This window comes from Octopus sinensis, linkage group LG14, assembly GCF_006345805.1.
Source record: "Octopus sinensis linkage group LG14, ASM634580v1, whole genome shotgun sequence".
Classification (NCBI taxonomy): Eukaryota; Metazoa; Mollusca; class Cephalopoda; order Octopoda; family Octopodidae; genus Octopus; species Octopus sinensis.
Window position 1 is genome coordinate 18,975,721 of NC_043010.1, and position 20,938 is coordinate 18,996,658.

The following is a 20,938-nucleotide window of genomic DNA, read 5'->3' on the forward strand; positions in this document are numbered from 1 at the left end:
TCTGCAGAATTTGAAACCAGAACGTAAAGACAAATGAAATGCTACAAAGCTATTTGTCCGGTGTGCTAATAATTCTGCCAGCTTGCTGCCTTGATGATGATGATGTGATGATGATGATGATGATGATAAAGATTTTCTGATTTAGACACAAAACCAGCAACTCTGAGGGGTGGGATCAGCTGGGTCCATGAACCTTGTTATTTGATTTTATTGACCCTCCCAGAGAAATGAGAAACAAGATGGACCTCCACAGGATTTGAACTGAAATATAAAGAATGAGATGAAATGAATACTACAAAGCAGGTTTTGCAGCTCTCAAATGATGGAGAAGTACAAAGCTAGATATTTTGGGAGAGGCATCCAGTTAATTTAATAGATATCCCCTCCCAACCTCCACAACTATTCCAGGACTATTTACAGAATGTGCAGAACAGAAAAAGAGAAAACGCAAAAATGTGGAGAAGAGGAAATAAAAGTTTGAAGGAGAGAAGCTTGTTTTAGTGTTTTACAAAAACACAAAACAAGTGAGAAAGGATTACAATAACACCTGGCTTTGGTTAAAGAAACTGATGGAATGATCTTGGTGACTCAAGAACAGGTTCTAAGAGTAAACTGGATCAAGAGGACAATAGAGCAACAAAACTGTTCACCTAAACATAGAATGTGTGATGATTCCAATGAGATTGTGGCTCACCTTGTATTGGAATGTCCACAATTAGCTCAAAATGAATACAAAAGTGTAGGCATGATAAGACTGTTGCAACAATTTTTGCAGGAAATTTGGTTTTGCATGCTAGAAATGCTAACCCTCGAAGACAATGAAGTGAGGTTACTGTGGGACTTTCTTACAGAAAGAGAAAGAAGAATAGAACACAGCAGACTGGATGAACTACGTATAGTAACCAAGGTAGCATACCCATTTGACAGCCGAGTAAAAAGAAAGGGAAAGGAAAAATGTGTGTAGTATATTGACATGAAGTATGAAATCCTCAAGTGTTGGAAGAGAGAAATTAACAAAGTTATGATACTGCTGACTGGAGCCTGAGGAACAATAAGGGAAAAAAATCTAAGGACGAAACCTTGAAAACTTTTATCTCAAGCTGGAAATAAGTGTAGTAGATTCAGCAAGAGTTATCGAAAAGGTCTTGAGTACAATGTAAGAACAAGAAGAGTGGAGGAATCTCTTTTGGTAGAAGATACTCCTCATCCAAATCATGAGCTGTGGTTTGATATGAAGTATAATTAAATTGGATGAAACACGAATTCTGTGAAATAATAGAATGTAATAATGATTTCAAAGTTTGGCACAAGGCCAGCAATTTCAGAGTAGGGCTAAGTCAATTACACAGACTCCAATGCTCAACTGGTAATTATCTTATCAACCCAAAAGTATGAAAGGCACACCTTAGTAGGATTTGAACTCAGAATGTAAAGATGGATGAAGCATTAACCATTCTTCCAGCTTGTCACCTTCCAAGAATATATCATTGCTAATCATAAATAACACCAAAAGTAGAAAGTTCAATTTGTAAGTATTTATGGTCTGGGCAAGGACTTCGAACATCATCATCATCGTCCTTTAATGTCTGCTTTCCATGCTAGCATGGGTTGGACGATTTGACTGAGGACTGGCGAACCAGATGGCTGCTTTTATGTGCCACCGGCACGAGGGCCAGTCAGGTGGTACTGGCAACGGTCACGCTCAAATGGTGCTCTTTATGTGCCACCTGCACAGTAGCCAGTCCAGCGGCACTGGCAATGATCTCACTCGAATGTTTTGTCACGTGCCACCAGCACAAGTGCTAGTAGGCGATCACGCTCGAACGGTGTTTTTAATGTGCCATCGGCTCAGAGGCCAGCTTGTTGCTCTGGCCCTATAAAAACAAAGCAACAACAAAGTAAATACGAAAATAATAATAATATTGGGTATTTTGTTTTTAATTCTAATAGTAGATGATAGAAGAATATATATTTAGTTTTTGGTAAAGCAGAAATTTTAGATTTATATAAGAAGGTTATGTTGGTGACATTTCTGCTTTGACCATAATTGTTAAAAACTGGAACGAAAGAGGGTCACTTAAGTCTATGATGATGGTGATGATGGTTCCCAACACCATCATGAAGGTACAAGCTTAAAAAGAAAGGGGATGATCGAGAAAATTGGTCCCTAGAAGGTGACTGGAAGTTATTTCATTCATTCCGGAATGATGAAAGGGAAAAAAATCACCATTCTTACTTTGAATCCAGAGACAATTATAAAACCATTGCCATGTTCTGTTTTCGCTTTGGCCACCAAAACCAATAAGATCTACATCAGAGTACAGCACAGTACTATGTATTATATAAAAAAGTACAGCATCACACACAGGCCTATTATATATTTTGCTATCAAAGTACACTACACACTATTCAGTAAATGGTTTATATTAGAGTACAGAGTACAACATTGTATATGTTGTGCTTCATCATCATCGTCACTGCCCCCATCAGCAATGCACACACACACACACACACACACACACACACACACACACACACACACACATACACACACACACTCACACACTCACACATGTATGTTAGAAAGCATAAACACAATGACAAATTTCTTTAGCATCAGTCCCATTCATGAAAGCACTTTTAAAACTATTTTCCAATCACATTAGCAGGAAGATTTACCCATAACACAGGTGGTAGGATAGAGGTGGAAGGGTAGTAGGGTAGGTTGGTTAGTAGTACCCTTATTGGGTTGACTGGAGGCAAATGGCACTGGTCCTTCAACAAAACCAACCCCTTACAGTTTGTTATAGTCGTGTTGAGCTGAGATTCAGAAATATGAAGAAATAGTTCCACCAAATACTTAGAATGATTTCAGTGTCACATTACATCACCACCACCACCACCACCACCACCACCATCACCACCACCACCACCGCCACCACCATCACCATCATCATCGTCATCATCATCATCATCATCATTGTAATTATCATCACCCAGCAGTGGAGAGAATCCCTGCAAAGTTCCTTCTCATTCTTACTATTAGCTGTCTTTCTGTCTGTGTATGTGGCACACACGTACATACATGCACGCGTATGTGTATGAGTGTGTTGATATGCATATATTATGCATAATTTTGTGTGAATTATAAGAACTGAAATAATTTGAATCTTATAATGCTCGGCTGTGGCTGAAGACTTTGATGTGCTGAAAAAAAAAACTGTGGAGTCTTCTGATTAACAATTTGCTGACATCTTTATATAAATGTGTGTGTGTGTGTGTATATATATATATATATATATATGTATATGTATATATATATGTATATATATATGTATATATATTGTCTGTGTGTGTATGTGTTACATATATGAAGAGTGATTCAAAAGGACCGGAAGAATTTAAATGATGTGTAATTTGTCTTAGAATTTTGTTATTCTATATTTTTGACACTACTTTTGCAATTTTCTAAGGAATATCCTTTGAAATTCATATTCATATAATGCCAACATCTTCGGCACTATCTAACCTAAAGAAATGGTGTTTTTATACAAATTTACAGGAAGTTACCTAATATGTAATATTATAGACTTTATATTTTGGAATAAACCATGCTATTGAAATGTGTGTAGCGATCTTTGAATTATTTTTTGTTTTTGTTTACTATTATAGAATATCTATATATTGAAAATATCTTTATTGTTTCATATATTTCAGAAAAATGTTATCATAAAAAATGGGAGAATATTCCGTGTCTAAAAACCACAAAATATAAATCTAATTCTGCGCAAGTGTGCATGCATACCAAGTAGAAACAGTGGAGTGGTCTGTACAGCTAGCAGCATGAAGCGGAGGGGAATAGGCCAGCTATCCTGGTATTCTTGAATCACAGCAGTCACCGGGGTCTAGGGTCAGGTGTGCAAATGAATGCATTAGGGAGTTGGTTGAAGGCTGCGGTGAAGGGAAGGAAGGGGGTAGATAGGATGGGAGACAAAGGTTTTATTAAACTCAACTCACCTCAGTTCTTAGCTGGTTTATTAATGGTAAAGGAACTTAAGAATACTCTGTACATATATGCACATATACTGTATATATATATGTGTGTGTATGTGTGTGTGTACATTTATACACATGTATATATATATATAATATTTTAAAATAGTGTACAATTAAACACAAAAGAAAACTACCTTTTAACAGGTAATTTTTACATGCTAGAAATAGCAGCCAACACGGCCAAAACCACGATATAATAGTAATTTTCGAAGTAAATAAAAAATAAAAACTTTTACCTTGTTATTTTTATTATATATATATATATATATATATGTGTGTGTGTGTGTGGTGTGTGTATGCATGTATATATATTCATCTTCTTTACAACATGGCCAGATGCTTGCTAGACATATAGGATGTACATGTGTACGTATATAAGTGAATATGCAGTCTACATAAGTGAAATATGTGTTTTTCCTTGACTCTCCGTTTCTGTGAACCAATGTTCCACAACAGATCATAGAGTTTCATCATTCCGCTTGAAATATTAAATGTCCTGATTTATTCTTCTTCATCATTATGTTCAGTGATGATGGTAGAAAGTTGTGGAACTGAATTTTTGCGCTGATTTCTGAAGAACAGAGAAAGAGAAAATAACTATAAGATGGCAAAGAAAAAGAAAACACTTTAATGGTAGAGGTCCTAACACAGAACCAATTACAGACATTTCTGTCCCTGTAATTACACTAAGAATCACTATTTTTAGTAGCAAATATGTTCCAGGCTCTGAAACCCAAAATGATGGGTTGACCCAAAACATTTTGGACTTCATTCTTTCACATCCATCACACACTCAAAATACTATTCCCAAATCGGTTGAACTGAAAACATGGCAACATCTGCAAGGCTCCCATTTGAGAAAGAGAACAAAGATATTCTTGAAAATGACTATTTATAAATCTCGCAGGAGATATTCAGCAACAGTACTTTGGAGTAAAGATTGTTTACCAACATAACATTTCAGTCCTAGTTTAGGACGAATGTTGCTGTAATTTAGCCCCAGCAGACATTGTTTTGAGCTGTGTTGGGGCGCTTGTTTGAAATTATAAGGACACATATTGTGTCGTATAGCCAGCTGGAGACGATATCTCCTGGGCTAAATTACAGCAACATTCGTCCTAAACCAGGACTGCCATGTTATGTTGGCAAATAATCTTTACTCCAAAGATATTCTTGTACATCACATAACTCACCTACCTCTCAAATAGCAAGTCAGTCATATTGGTCTCTAACCTTAAGCATTTCCATTGTCTGAGTAACTTTTCTCCCCATCTTTACTCCCCAAAGAAGCTCTAAATTTGATAAGTTCTTTGCTCAACTATTACTGTGAATGTGGAAGCCAGAAGAGATTTGGATCCCATTACAAGTCTTATCAAGAAGTCAGTGGTTTGAGAGAGTTTTTGTTGCTATTTCCTGCAGACTGAGTGGCTGCCTAGAGGCATTATGTACGCAGAACTGCTGCAGTGAAAGATCCATTTACTACCAGCTACACTTCAAGCAGTACTCATTCAACAAAACTCTCGTTCTTCTCTCGACCAATCTTACCATCATTTATGTTGATATGCCGAGTGTAAGTTTGCCTCCAAGCAATTATTATCCTTAAATATTGCACTCAAGGGCAAACTCTTATTCTTGCCAAACTCTTCAATAGATCTCTCCATACAGACATCTATTCCAATCTTTGGAAATATTCCACAGTATTTTCAACTCCCTAGGAGAGCATCGACCTATAACCTTCTCTTCTGACATCTGAAAAATGGCGCTGTGTGGTTAAAGAGTTTCCTTCCAAACCACATGGTTCTGGCTTCTGTCCCACTGTGTGGCACTTTGGCTGAGAGTCTTCTAATGTAATCTCAGGCTGACCAAAGTCTTGTGAGTGGATTCGGTAGACAGAAACTGAAAGAAGCTTGTCATTCATATGCATATGTGTGTGTGTGTGTGTGCATGTGTGTCTTTGTGTTTGTCTCCCACCACCACCACCACCACTTGACAACTGTTGGTGTGTCTCTCTAACTTAGCGGTTCAGCAAAAGAGACTGACAGAATAAGTACTCGGCTTTAAAAAAATAAGTATTGGGGCTGATTCATTCAACTAAAAATTCTTCAAGGCAGTGCCCCAGTATGGTCGCAGTCTAATGACCGAAACAAAAGAAAGCCATCATACTATTCACTTTATTCAGTAGTGAAGGCATGTGGCTTTGTGATTTGAGTGAAAGGTCATAAAGTTTGATTCTGAGACTGGGTGCTGTATTATATCTTTGCAAAAGGCTCTGTATTTCATGTTGCTCCAGTGTAATAAGCTGAAAACGAGTCCAAATTGTAGCTTTGAGTTAGCCTTGTGATAAAACTGGCATCCAGTCTAGGAGATTGTTGCACTTCTAACTGCTTTGTATGCGTCAAGAACTGGGATAATTGAAGCTCAAGGCTTAAGACCGATTATCTCTGTTAACTCACTACTTTGAGTCACTCTTTCTCCTCAGTGATCACCAATATGGCTTCAATAAATCAAGATCTACCACGAACCTGTGTTACTCTGAAATGATGTTGTACCTTTCAGAAATTTGGTGGGAACAATATCAGAGCATTTGGCACCAGTAGAGCATTTGATCTGGCATGTAAAACTTCTGGCTAAGCCACCTGCTTATGGGTTTAATCCATTGATCATTTCATAAATTAGAAACTTCTGGTCAGATGTCATGGAGTGTGTACGGATAGATTTCCCTCTGTGACTCACCCTCTCTCAACTCTGGTGTGTCTTTAATTTTTTGGTATTCTCCAGACTCAAGTACTTGTATTTAAATAAACAGCTTGCTGTCCATTCCAGCAATGTTTACTCCTATTTAGATCCTCTCACCATTCAGCATTCCTTCATCTTCAACAGACACATGCACCATCCACATGCAACCAGGACATATCATGTTAAGTCTTGCCTGCTTATGAGGGGGTGAGGAAAGTTCCTGGCTTTAAGGGTATCATGAAAGGTCAAGTTCTTTTACAGGGTTTAGAAAAACTGAAGGACCACTGCAATAAGTGTATGAATCCGAGAGGGGAATATGTTTAATAAGATCATAATTAACTTTTTCTTTTATTTTCTTTTACCCAATCATCATCGTCATCATCAGTGAAGGCAATGGAATCTCTGTCATCATCAGTTTTATCTTTGTTTTTACAATTGCTAGCATGAGTTGAATGAGACTTGTTGAAGTATTATTTTGTGGCTTAGAACATGCTAGGCATAAACAAGTGCCACCCCCCCACCATTAATAAACTGCAGTCTCTCTTGTTGTCCGTATTGTGTTTTACTGCTGTTCTCTGCACTAACCACTTCACCCAATCCTTCCTCCCCTGTAATGTTAGTCAGCTCAAATTACCTTCACACCCACACATACCCTGTACATGTTAACTTACAGTTGCTTAAACTGAGCGTCAATTACATCAATGTGATCAGCTCAAGAGAATCTGCTCCTTCCTTGTGACTGAACTATATATATATTTACACATTATATTTATGTATATATATATATACACACACACACATATATACATTATATATATTATGTGTATGTGTATCGGAGACCCCCTTTGGTCATGAATGACCATAGGATTGCGCCTAGGAAGTTACCTTCCGAGGCACAAGTCCGGGCAAGGTTGTTTTGTGGAAGGCCAGCAGTCGCCCATGCATACCAGCCTCCCCTCTCCACACCACCGATGTTATCCAAGAGAAAAGCAAAGGCCGATACAGCTTGGCACCTGTGACATTGCAACTTATTTCCACAGCTGAGTGAACTGGTGAAACATGAAAATTTTTTTCTTTTTCTTTCTGCAAACATGAATTGGAGAAACATGTTTTGCTCAAGAACTCAACACACAGCCCAGTCCGGGATTCGAATTCACAACCTCACAATTGCAAGTTTGATGCTCTAATCACTGAGCCATGTATGTGCATATATATATATATAGACCCGACAAATGAAGTGAGTCCATGCTCGCAGGACAGCCTGCTGTGCTAACCTTGGATCGTAGAGTGACCCACTGTTCTTGAGGAGACCTGTTGAGTCAAGTTCGTCAGTATCAAAAAATTCGAATGGAAATTGTAGTTAAGACACCCGTACCGGTGACATGTAAAAGCACCGTTCGAGCGTGGTAGTTACTAGCATCGCCTGACTGGCGTCTGTGTCGGTGACACGTAAAAGCACCAACCGATCGTGGCCGTTTGCCAGCCTGCTCTGGCTCCTGTGCCGGTGGCACCTAAAAAACACCCACTACACTCATGGAGTGGTTGGCGTTAGGAAGGGCATCCAGCTGTAGAAACACTGCCAAATCAGACTGGAGCCAGGTGCAGTCTCCATGGCTTACCAGACCCTGGTCGAACCGTCAAACCCATGCTAGAATGGAAAATGGATGTTAAATGATGATGATGATAATATATATATATATATATATATATATATATATATACCAGAGTAAGCACATAAATGTGAAACAAGGTGGGAAAAAATAGTACTCGAATACCGGAGGTAGAGTAATACATTTTATTATTAGAGCTGCATAAACATTACGAAAATATCATAAAAAACTGCTACTTAGACTTTCATGTTCTCGTGCATTGGGCAGTTGTTATCGTGTCTGACAAACGGGAACATGAAACTCTGAGTAGCAGTTTTTTAATGATATTTTTGTAATGTTATTGCAGCTTTAATAATAAAGTATGTGTGTGTGTGTGTGTGTGTGTGTATGTATAGGAAAGGAATATGAGAGTTAACTTACTTTAATTCATCTTCCCTTTCTTTCATTTCTCGTAATTCCTGTTCAATAAGGCTGCCAGCATTGCTCTTAACTTCTCGGTATGAAAATGTAGTTGACACTTTTGGCTTCTGAATTTTAAAATTAGGGCCAGTAGATTTTTGTGGCTCCACTGATGTTGCTACTGTGCTAGGACCATCAACACAATCTGTATCTTCTGGGACACTGTCTACTGAAGCTACAGATGACTTTCTAACAGTTGTGAAGTTTCGTTTCGGAGTGACGGGGGACACCTCTCTGTATCTTATCTGTTCCCCCATTCGATCCACTGAAGTTGTGTTTATTCGCCCACTGTCTCGCAAACTCACTTCTCGTTTGACCTCCTTCTTTATTTCCTCCTGAAGACGGCTTGAAGCAATTTTCTTCATTGTGACGCCTTTGTCAGTGTTGTTCTTTAATGAAAATTTTGGTTTCACTGATACCTGGCTCTTTTTATCTTTGCTCACCACAACAGAGGGCTTTTTCTCAACAGGGACCCCCTTATCAAGTCTGAACTGCATTTCTCGTTCCTGTGCCAGACGGATTTCTCTTTCAATTGGTGTCTCAAATGGATTTACTGTTGCTGCTGCTGCTGCTGCTGCTTCTGTGCTGTTCTCAACATTACCATTGACCTTATCACTCTCACATGACACTGATGCAGCCTCAGTAACCTTCTCTTCCACCGTACACTCATTGACAACATTCTCTGTTGGTTCTTCATCTGCCATTTTCATTTCAATCAAACTCTGTCGCATGCGTTTCAGTTCTGCCTCCCGTTGTCTGATTTCTTGGAGTTCTTGAGCGATTTTGCTCGTAGGAGGGATTCGTAAAGGAGAACCAAGTTTTTCTTTTGGTGGTTCATTCACAGGTTTGTCAGAGCTCAAGGTGGAACTATATACACAGTGAAAGTCAGCAGAATCAGTCTTATCTGTGTTGTTGTTGCTGTTGTTGTTGCTGTTGTTGTTGCTGTTGTTGTTGTTGTTATTGTCATTGCTATCAGTTTTGTTGTCGTCGGAGTTGCTGGATCTTCGAGCAAAATTTTTTTCTTTTTCTTTCTGCAAACGTATTTCTGTCTGGACCACAGTTTCTCTGTATTCCACTGGTGTCTTCGTCTAGAATCAAAGAGAAAAACACAGATCAAAACTCATGTAACCACATTACACATAAATGCACAAACACACACACACAATTATATATAATAACAAATTGCAAAGACAGCATCAGCCCTTATAATTTCTCTCACCATCACTTGCTACAGCCACCTCTTTTCCATCTCTAAACATCTCCCCTCATACTTTTATCAAACATTCCCCCTCTATCCCCTCTGTACCACTTATATTCATCTCCATTATACTCTATGGGTAGGTCCTGATTCATCTCCACCACCATTGATTTCTCTCTCTCCTTCTCTGTCCCTTTGTCTTTCTGCCTAACTCTATTTCTCTTTCCTCTCCTTTATTTTCCTACGAGGTGGAGGTGGGGTTGGCCAAATAAGATAACCAAGTCTGTCCCTCTATTATAGTTTAATCTCTCATCTGACACAAAGCCACCTCCCTCAGTACCATGATCGCTCTCAGCCAAGGGGGCCTTTGTCTTACAAGTTACTTGGCAACCCCACTGGTGTTGGTGCCATGCAAAAAGCATCAGAGCCAGTACTACATGAAAAGCACCCAGCAACACTCTGTAAGGTGGTTGGCATTAGGAAAGGCATCCTGCCATAGAAACCGTGCCATTGAAACCCCTGGTGCCGGCTCCTGTGAACCCATCCACACCCATGACTGTTAATGATGATGATGATGATGATGTGTATGGAAATCATATACGAAGTGTTTAATTAATATATAATTAATTTTGCTGTAAAACTATAACCTGTAGAGTTCTGATGAGTATATCTAATTATGTAAAACATGACTTATTCTTTTCTAATCTAGGCACAAGGCCTGAAATTTTTGGAGAGGAGACCAGTTGATTAGACTGACCCCAGTACGCAACTGGCACTTAATTTATTGACCCTGAAAGGATGAAAGGCAAAGTCGACCTTGGAAAACATAATTTACTGGAAGAGTAATGAAACTTACATAATCGTACAAAGTGTGGAGCTGGGATTCAGCAGCAGAAATACTGACGCTTGTATTTATGAATACATATGTGATTGTTTAGTTTTGGAATGACATTGTAGGGTCTTATGACTGAAGCCGAAGATAAAAGAGAGAGGGAGAGGGAGGGAGGGAGGGAGTAGTGTTGTGTGTTGTAAGGTCTAAGATTGGTACACTTTGAACGTGTTCTGTTCTCGATGCAAGAATTCCACAGAAGTCCACCAAAGATTTTCTCTTTTACCAAAATTTTAGATTTCACCCATGTTGATGTCATGTAAAAAGCACTGGTGCTGGGGCCACATAAAAGCACCCCTGTGTTAGGAAGGATATCCAGCCATAAAAACTATACCAAAATAGACCACAGGAGCCTGGTGCAGCTCTCCAGCCATGCCTGTTCCTGTCAAATTGTCCAACCCATGCCAGCATGGAAAATGGACATTATCGTGCCAATAACATTATAAATGATTTTAGCAACAATGTCATGTCACATGGGAAGATTATACCTTGCAGGTACTTTTAGTAAGCAGCTGATAATAAAGCAGTGGTGCTATCAGCACTCGTATGGCACTATCGACATTTTTATCACAGAGACGTTTGGAAGTCTCCATATCTCTTTTATTGATTAGGAAATGAGGAGCTGTCTCTTACTCCTGAATATCAAAGCCATATCCCTCTTAGTGAGTTGCAATGTATCTATAACAGATCCCTGCTTCTCCTATTAATGTTCCTGGTATTCTCTGATTTACGGGATATCCAACTTTCTGCTGGTATGGTGAGTGTTTTTCTATTTACGTTAGTTTCATTCACTTACCCTTGCATCCTAGGCATGCTTGTATGTTTTCTTGGTTTTATATTTTAGAATTTCTCACCAACAGAGCAAGATTTTAGTCTGGAAACAAAGCTTTTTCATTGAATTTGGGAAAACGTTAAGTAGTCTTGTGTCTGTGAGTGTGTGAATGTGCATTCATTAGCTATCCTAAGTATGTTGTTAGGTGGCGAGCTGGCAGAAATGTTAGCACACCGGGCGAAATGTGTAGCCATATATCGTCTGTCTTTACGTTCTGAGTTCAAATTCCGCCGAGGTTGACTTTGCCTTTCATCCTTTCGGGGTCGATAAATAAAGTACCAGTTTCGCACTGGGGTCGATGTAATCGACTTAATCTCTTTGTCTGTCCTTGTTTGTCCCCTCTATGTTTAGCCCCTTGTGGGTAGTAAAGAAATATATGTTGTTGACTTTGTGGTCACAAACTTGGTCAAGTTAGTTACTGGTTTGTTTCTTCTGCTACAGATATTGCTTCAGTGTCAGTCTGTGCTTCATATGTCATTTATACTTATTCGAGACCAAGGCTACTCCTTGCACAGGAAGTGTAGCCTATCTACATCTGCATTGATGCTGAAGTTTCCAGTATCACCGAGCATCTGGCACGAGTTCATGCATCTATCTTATTGAGTTTCTCCAGTGACCAGTTCAGAAGGCCAGATGTGGGTGTGAGGAGGGACACTACAAAGGTATTGTGAGCAAATTGCTTGTAAGCTGAGAGTACAGGTGACCATATCTTTTTAACTCTCTTAAAGCACTCAATCCTCGTCCTCCCATATTGATGGGGCCATCATAGCTGAGATTCGGTCCATCATAGCTGAGATTCTCATCCTGTTCAAGGTCCTTGTAACTTTCCCCAGAAAGTGAAGACTGTATTTGTAGATTATTCATTTTAATGTCTTGAATGCAGCCACAAGTTTGTCCAAGTTTTACCACCAAAAACGCATATTATGCTTGTATGTAAGAATATTAACATGGATGCATGTACGTGTGTGCACGGCCATAGCTGTCATTATATGTGTGCACCTGTGTATTTCAACTTACATATACATATACAAACATATGTTTACACATTTATATATGTGTGCCTATTATTGTTACTTGCTAAACTTTTAAACTGTTTTGTATATTTTCACAGTTCCTTTGATGGCTTGTAGTTGTAATTTCTTAATTAGTTGTGTTTTTTGCTATTTTGTGAATGAAGCCTAACGTCTAAAAGTTTGTTGCTGGGGCAGTTAATTACATTACCAATTGCCCCTAATAATTACAGACTTAAATTCTCAGCTGGAGGAATTGCAGATTCCTTATCAGTTTGGCATTGAATTTTTCTTTTTCATTAATCTTTAAAATTATGTTAATGACTGCAGAGTAACTGATTTCCAAAACTGTTCAGCACAATGTCTTTTCTTTGCCTCAAATCAATATACCTGATTCTTTATAGTATATCCTAGTCTTGTATATATGTATATATGTCTGTTTGTAATGTGTCTATATTTATAAAGATATGTGTCTGTGCATATATTTGGTATATGTGTTTCTCTCCTTGTTTATTTCTGTGTTCCTTTCTACTGAAGAGTGTAGGCTCAAAATGTAAAGGATTTTCTCACTTCCCGAGCATTAAACTAATACATCTGTTTGTTGTTTACACACCCGCCTTCGTCTTTTGTATTTTTCATAAATTCTCACTATATATATATATGCATGCTCAGGTCTTATTATGCTCAACTTTGTCTCTCATTCTTTCACGTTCAGCAAATTACCTGTCCAGAACTGGTGTTGGTTCCCCGTCTCTTTCTCTCTCTCTCTCACCTCTCCCTCTCTCTCACCTCTCCCTCTCTCTCCTTCTCCTTGTCCCACTGCATCATGCTGATTTAGCCCGAGAGAACCACGTTAAGGGTACACACACCTGTGGAATACTCTGCCACAGTCAGAAATTCAGTTTTATCGAATGACAGAATGTTTATCATTAAGACTGACAGAGAATCCACTTGCATGTATGTGAATGATTGTGTTGTTGTGTAGATGTGTGTCTGCATATCTGTTAGTGTATGTATTATATATAAGGGGGGAAATGGCAGAGAGAGAGTAAAAAGAGAGACAGGTTTCCTTAAAAAAAATCCAGAAATATGAAAGAGCGAAATTTCTTATTTGTGAATGCAATATAATAGTGATATAAATGAAATAAATGATGATGATGACAAGGAGGAGGAGGAGGAGGGAATAATTAACCTCTGGAAACATGGGTGTTTTGTTCATCATCCTTAACCAAACCTTATCCAGGGATCTTTTGAGCAGGATGGGCTACTCAACCTGAAGAAAATTCTAACTGGGCCCCCACCTGCAAGGTCATGCACTGTGTATCTTGATATAAGGTCACCATGTCGCACATGTGCTTGGTGTACCCTCATCAGATGGGTAGTCATGATGAGTATACTGGGCTTCGTATATTTTACCCCTGTGTCACTTTGATGGCAAGAACTGTTCTCTCACTCAATAATGATCATAATGATAATAATAATAATAATAATAATAATAATAATAATAATAATAATAATAATAATCCTACATAAAACACTTTCAATACAGTAAAAATAAGAGACCCACAACAAACCACAGCACATACCTAAGAGCAGTGAAAGCAATTGATAAAAATATGACTACTGATTAATAATAATAATAATAATAATAATAATAATAATAATGAATAGTATATTTATAATTGATAGTATGAATTATTTATGTTGCATAATATGAACAATAATTTGTTGGGGATGAGAAAGAGTAAGCAGGGATGGTCATTTATGGAATGGTGTATATTGTTAGAATATGGAAACCAGTCAGAACAAGGAAGAAAGAATAAAAGAGGGACAGTGAAAGGGTGAGGAGAAAGTAAGCGAAGAAGGAAAGAAAAGGATACATACAGATGCATATACACATGCATGCAGACACACATACATTCATACATGCATATAGACACACATACATTTACATACATACACACATGCATGCATACATATACCCATTCACACACACACACACATACATGCATGCATGCATATAGACACACATACATTTACATACATACACACATGCATGCATACATATACCCATTCACACACACACACACATACATGCATGCATGCATGCACATGTATACAACCATGTAGGTGCAGACATGGCTGTATGGCGGAGAGGTTCACTTTCGAGCCCTGTTTATTCAGGTTCAGTTCCACTGCATGGCATCTCAGGCAAGTGTCTTCTACTATAGCCCAGGTATCTTTGGCTTCAGTCATAAGACCGTGGCCATGCTGGGGCACTGCCTTGAAACATTTTAGTTGAACAAATCGACCGTAGGACTTATTTTTTTGTTTAAGCTTGGTACTTATTTTATCAGTCTCCTTTGCCAAACCACTAAGTTACAGAGACGTAGACATGTCAACACCAATTGTTGAGTGGCAGAGGATGGGGCATAAAGACATACTCTTTCACACACACACATATGATGGGCTTCTTTCAGTTTCTGTGTACCAAATCCACTCACAAGGTTTTGGTCAGCCTAAGGCTATAGTAGAAGACACCTGCCCAAGATGCCACACAATGAGACTGAACCTGGAACCATGTGGTTGGGAAGCAAGCTTCTTACCACACAGGCAAATCTGAACCTTCTCTCTTCATTAGTAAACACAATTCTGCCCCTCTTCTTCCATCTGTATCATTTCTTCCGGAAGTGGTAAGCAGCATTGATAATACCAAGAACCATCCAAATTATTTGAGCTGCACACTCCTCCCCCCACCACTTGCTCATTGTGTTCATATCACAGTATCAGGTATGTTTGCTCTCCTTTATCATCGACCCTCAGATGACAGACCTGGCATTGTCTTTGTTTCAAATTTTCTGTGACAAATAGAACACAGAATTTGGTCAAGGGCTTCGTGAACAATGATTCTGCTCTTTTGCATTTGTCCCAAATGAATTTTTAATCTGGCAGTGGATCACATGACCAAAGGACAACAGATGGACATTCAGGGAGATGGAATGGACACCAAGGCAATGGACAAGTTCAAGGGGCTGACCAAAGACAAAATGGGGAGATGATCCCGCCCTCTACCTGGGGGCCAACATGGCCATGACTGGTCAGTAACAGACAGCAGTGGCAGGGGTCCAGGGAGGGGTACCTCTTTCAGAAGCAATGAAGCCCTGGAGAGGTTGGAAGGGAAAGTAGATGAGTACATGTTTGGACATAAATGACAGCATGCCTCCAATGGGAAGGATGGGAATGCATACAAGGCGAGCTGGCAGAAACGTTAGCACACCGGGTGAAATGCTTAGTGGTATTTCACCTGCTGTTACATTCTGAGTTCAAATTCCGCCGAAGTCAACTTTCCCTTTCATCCTTTCGGGGTCAATAAATTAAGTACCAGTTACACACTAGGGTCGATGTAATCAACATAATACTTTTGTCTGTCCTTGTTTGCCCCCCCCCCCTATGTTTAGCCCCTTGTGGGTAATAAAGAAATAGGTATTTCGACTGCCACTATGTTCTGAGTTCAAATTCTGCCGAAGTCAACTTTGCCTTTCATCCTTTCGGGGGCGATAAATTAAGTGCCAGTTACGCACTGGGTCGATGTAATTGACTTAATGGTGGTGGTGGTGGTAGAAGTGTAGTAGTTGCGAGTGGTAATGATGGTGGTGGTGGTGGTAATAATAGAGGAGGCACATTTGTGAGTGATGATAGGGAGATCCAGTCATGTTGATGGCAGAGATGTAGTAGTTACAGTGGTGGTGGTGGTGTTGGTGGTGGTGGTGTTGGTGGTGGTAGTGGTGGTAGTGGTGACAGAGAGGTAGCAGTAGTAGTAGTAACTGTGGTGTTAATAGTGGTGTTGGTGGTGGTGGTGCCAGGGTGACAAGGCAACAGTGTCAGTCACAAAGTGACAGTGGTTTGTAAGTAAGTGACCCCCCCCCCACCACCACACACCCGGAGATATATAAGCGGGGTGAAGAGTGTTTACTTGTTTTTTCTCCTCTCTCTCTCTCTCTCTCCTCTCTCTCTCTCTCTACCTGACCAGGTAAAACTGGAATCTCACCAAGTTCAAAAATAGATCAAACAACAACAACAACAGCAAGTAATGTTATATCAGTAATGGAAATATTTTAACAATTTCACTTGAAAAGGAGAGCGAGGGTGGGGGAAGGAGTTGTACCCCACTCACCTCACCTAACCATGGAACAGAGGATTCAATAATCGAATAGATAGGGTCTATAAAGTAGGTAGGTCATATAAGCCTAGTCACATTCTTCTGTAGCTATACACCAAAGGTTTCGTAGATAGCAATCATTTTAAATACACCATATATGCAGGTGTGTGTGTGTGAGTATCATCATCATCATCATCATCATCCCTGTTTAACGTCCACCTTCCATGCTGGCATGGGTGGGATGGTTTGACAGGAGCCAGCCAGGGAGAACTATGCACCAGACTTCTGTGACTGTATTGGCAGGATTTTTACAACTGGATGCCCTTCCTAACACCAACCACTCAGCAGAGTGGACTTAGTGCTTTTTACATGGCACATACATACATACATACATACAAACATACTTCAATGACTGGCATCTGTGCTAGTGGGGTGCAAAGAGCACCATACGAGTGTGATTGTTGACAGAGCGGCTATTCGAGTATGATCGTTACCAGCGTCGCCTTACTAGCACTTGTGCCTGTGCTAGTGATCGTTGCCTGTCTGTGCATGATCGTTGCCAGAGCAGCCAACTGGCTTCCGCACCCGTGGCATGTGAAAGGGCACCATTCGAGCGTGATCATTACCAACATCGCTTCACTGGCACCTGTGCCGGTGGCACGTGTAAAAAGATTCGAGTGAGGTTGTTGCCAGTGCCGCCTGACTGGCCCCCATGCCGGTGGCACGTAAAAAGCACCCACTACACTCTCCGAGTGGTTGGCGTTAGGAAGGGCATCCAGCTGTAGCAACTCTGCCAGATCAAGATTGGAGCTTGGTGCAGCCATCTGGCTCGCCAGCCCTCAGTCAAAATCGTCCAACCCATGCTAGCATGGAAAGCGGACGTTAAACGATGATGATGATGATGATGATGATGATGATATGATATATATATATATATATATATATATATATATATCTTTAAAAAAATCCACCTTTTCTCAATTCAAAATGAAAAATTAAATTACACCATCTAGAAAATTACATATAATAGAAAGATTAAATATATGATAAAAAATATATAATATTCCCGCATATTATTATTATATATATGTATGTATGTATGTATGTATGTATGTATGTATGTATGTATATAAAGGTTACAAACCTCATTAAGGGATAGCAAAATCGAACTATATAAACTGTGGTTTAGATATATTTATTTATTATAATCTGAGAAGAAAATAGAGAAACAATTCTTTTCTACACTAAGCACAAGGCCCAAAATTTTGCGGGAGGGGCCAATCGATTAGATCGACTCCAGTATACACCTGGTACTTAATTTATCAACCCTGGAAGGATGAAAGGCAAAGTCAACCGCAGCGGAATTTGAACTCAGAACGTAAAGACAGATGAAATACCACAAAGCATTTCACCTGGTATGCTAATGTTTCTGCAAGCTCGCTGCCTTAAATAGAGAAATAATTAATAAATTATTATTAATTTATTAAAAAACTGACAAGCATCTCTTTCAGCTGTTTCAGTTCAAGACCTTCAGAAAATTAATTAATAAAATTTTAAAATTATTTGGAAGTCGAATCTCATCAGGGGTAGATAAAGATATAGGTGTTCAATTCTTGCATCTTGAGTAAATGGCTGCAAACCGTTAACTATTAGCAGGAACTTCGTAGAGGTGGTTGGGGTAACAGTATTAATAAAATAGGAGGTGGAATGTGTAATAGACTTTATTGGGTACAAACATGTTTTGACCCATTCTGTCTCACTGGAGATTTCTTGAGCCAGCAGTAAATCTACGGATAATGACAGGTAGTTAGTTAGTTAGTCAAAACTGTGCCAGTGCTTTACTCATCATCCATTTATACATTTTTTACAACTTCTCCATTATTAACTACCATCACCCGTAATACGGATGAAGGTGCTTGAAGATGGAAAAAATGGTATTAGATGTCTTACTCAAAGACATACCCATACCAGATAGAAAAGAATGCAAGAGATTACTTCTTGAGAAGACCAGGCAATCTAAGCTGACTCAAGAAATCTCTAGTGAGACTTTCTTTTTATTGATGTACCTGAAGAGATCCAGTACAGGTCGAAACATGTTGTATCTGATAAAGTCAATTGCACATTCCATCACTTACTTTATTTATACTATGTGTGTGTGTGTGTGTGTATCATCATCATTATCATCGTTTAATGTCCGCTTTCCATGCAGGCATGGGTTGGACGGTTTGACTGAGGACTGGTGAGCCAAAAGGCTGCACCAGGCACCAATCTGATCTGGCAAAGTTTCTACAGTTGGATGCCCTTCCTAACGCCAACCACTCCGAGAGTGTAGTGGGTGCTTTATATGTGCCACTGGCACGAATGCTTTTACATGTCACCATATATATGTATATATATGAATGTGTGTGCATATATATGTATATCCTGTTGAGGCAAGTGAAGTCAAAATTGAATTCGAAATCGAACTTCACCTGACGACTGGCACCCATGCCAACCCTCTTCATTGGACACTAAACTCTGCTTGCGAAGACCTGTTGGGGCAAGTGAAATCGAAATCGAAATTGAACCAATCCTATGACTGGCACCCGGCAGTTGCCAGTGCCGCTGGACTGACTATTGTGCAGGTGGGAAGTAAAGAAACACTGTTTCGACCCTGTGCTTGAGGAGACCTATTGAGTCAGGTACATCAACATCAAAAATAAATGGAAATTGTAGTTCTGATCCTTGTGCCGGTGGCACATAAAAAGCACCATCCAAACGTGGCCGATGCCAGCGCCGCCTTGACTGGCTTCCATGCCGGTGGCATGTAAAAAGCACCAACTGATCATGGCTGTTGCCAGCCTCGCCTGGCACGTAAAAGGCACCCACTACACTCATGGAGTGGTTGATGTTAGGAAGGGCATCAAGCTGTAGAAACACTGTCAGATCAGACTGGAGCTTGGTGCAGACTTCTGGCTTCCCAGACCCCGGTCGAACCATCCAACCCATGCTAACATGGAAAACGGATGCTAAACGATGATGATGATGATATGTGTATGTGCATATATATATATATATATATATATATAGTTCGATGACTGGTATCCGTGCTAGTGGAGCACTAAGAGCACATCCAAGCGTGATCGTTGCCAGAGCGGCTAACTGGCGATTGTGCCGGTGGCACATAAAAAGCACCATTCGAGTGTGATCATTACCAGCATCACCTTACTGGCACTTGTGCCAGTGTGCAGGTGACATGTAAAAAAACACGATGTTTTCGTGGCCGTTGCCAGTACCACCTGACTGGCCCTCATGTCGGTGGAATGTAAAAGTGCTCACTACACTCTTGGAGTGGTTGGCATTAGGAAGGGCATCCAGCTGTAGAAACACTGCCAGATCAAGATTGGAGCCTGGTGCAGCCATGTAGTTTGCCAGTCCTCAGTCAAATCATTCAACCATGCCAGCATGGAAAGCAGACGTTAAATGATGATGATGATATATATATATATGTGAGTGTGTGTGTGTGTATATATATATATATGTATGTGTGTATATACACATACATACATACATACATATATATATGTGTGTGTGTGTGTGTATGTGAATTACTGGTGCATTAACAATGTTATGTTTCAGTGCTCTACTGTACAATATAGTGATAGATATTTAGATTATCCTGTATAATAGACAGACATAAATACATTGTATATTGTAGAACGGAATATATTTCTAGATATCTTAATCTATAAATTTTCTGTTCCCAAAAGCATTTTATTTACAAAGAAGGTGTTTGAATCTCTCTAAATATAATGTTGGCAAAAAATTGTGCAACAAAAAATAATATAATTAATAATGGTTTCCATTTTTGACACAAGGCCAGCAATTTTAAGGGACAGAATGAGTTGATTACATATCCCCTTAATTGAGTCTGAAAAGGTGAATGCTTAAGTGGGCCTTTGTAGGGTTTGAACTCGGGATGCAAAGCATTTTGTACTTCTAAGCATTTT

General features: G+C 39.5%; 1 protein-coding gene across 2 annotated transcripts in view; it reads right to left on the bottom strand.

The window, feature by feature from the left end:
- Positions 1-4,286: 4,286 nt before the first annotated feature.
- The window catches only part of LOC115219060 (myb-like protein D), a 143,741-nt gene continuing 127,089 nt past the window's right edge, over positions 4,287-20,938 (bottom strand). The window contains exons 3-4 of one of the 2 annotated variants that reach the window (XM_036508715.1): positions 8,823-9,943; positions 4,287-4,627 (exon numbers count right to left, since the gene is read on the bottom strand). In XM_036508715.1, coding sequence (XP_036364608.1) covers positions 4,558-4,627; positions 8,823-9,943 — 1,191 coding nt within the window. In that variant the 3' untranslated portion in view covers positions 4,287-4,557. Of the gene's footprint in view, positions 4,628-8,822; positions 9,950-20,938 lie in introns of both variants that reach the window. The other variant, XM_036508714.1, reaches the window with a different exon arrangement.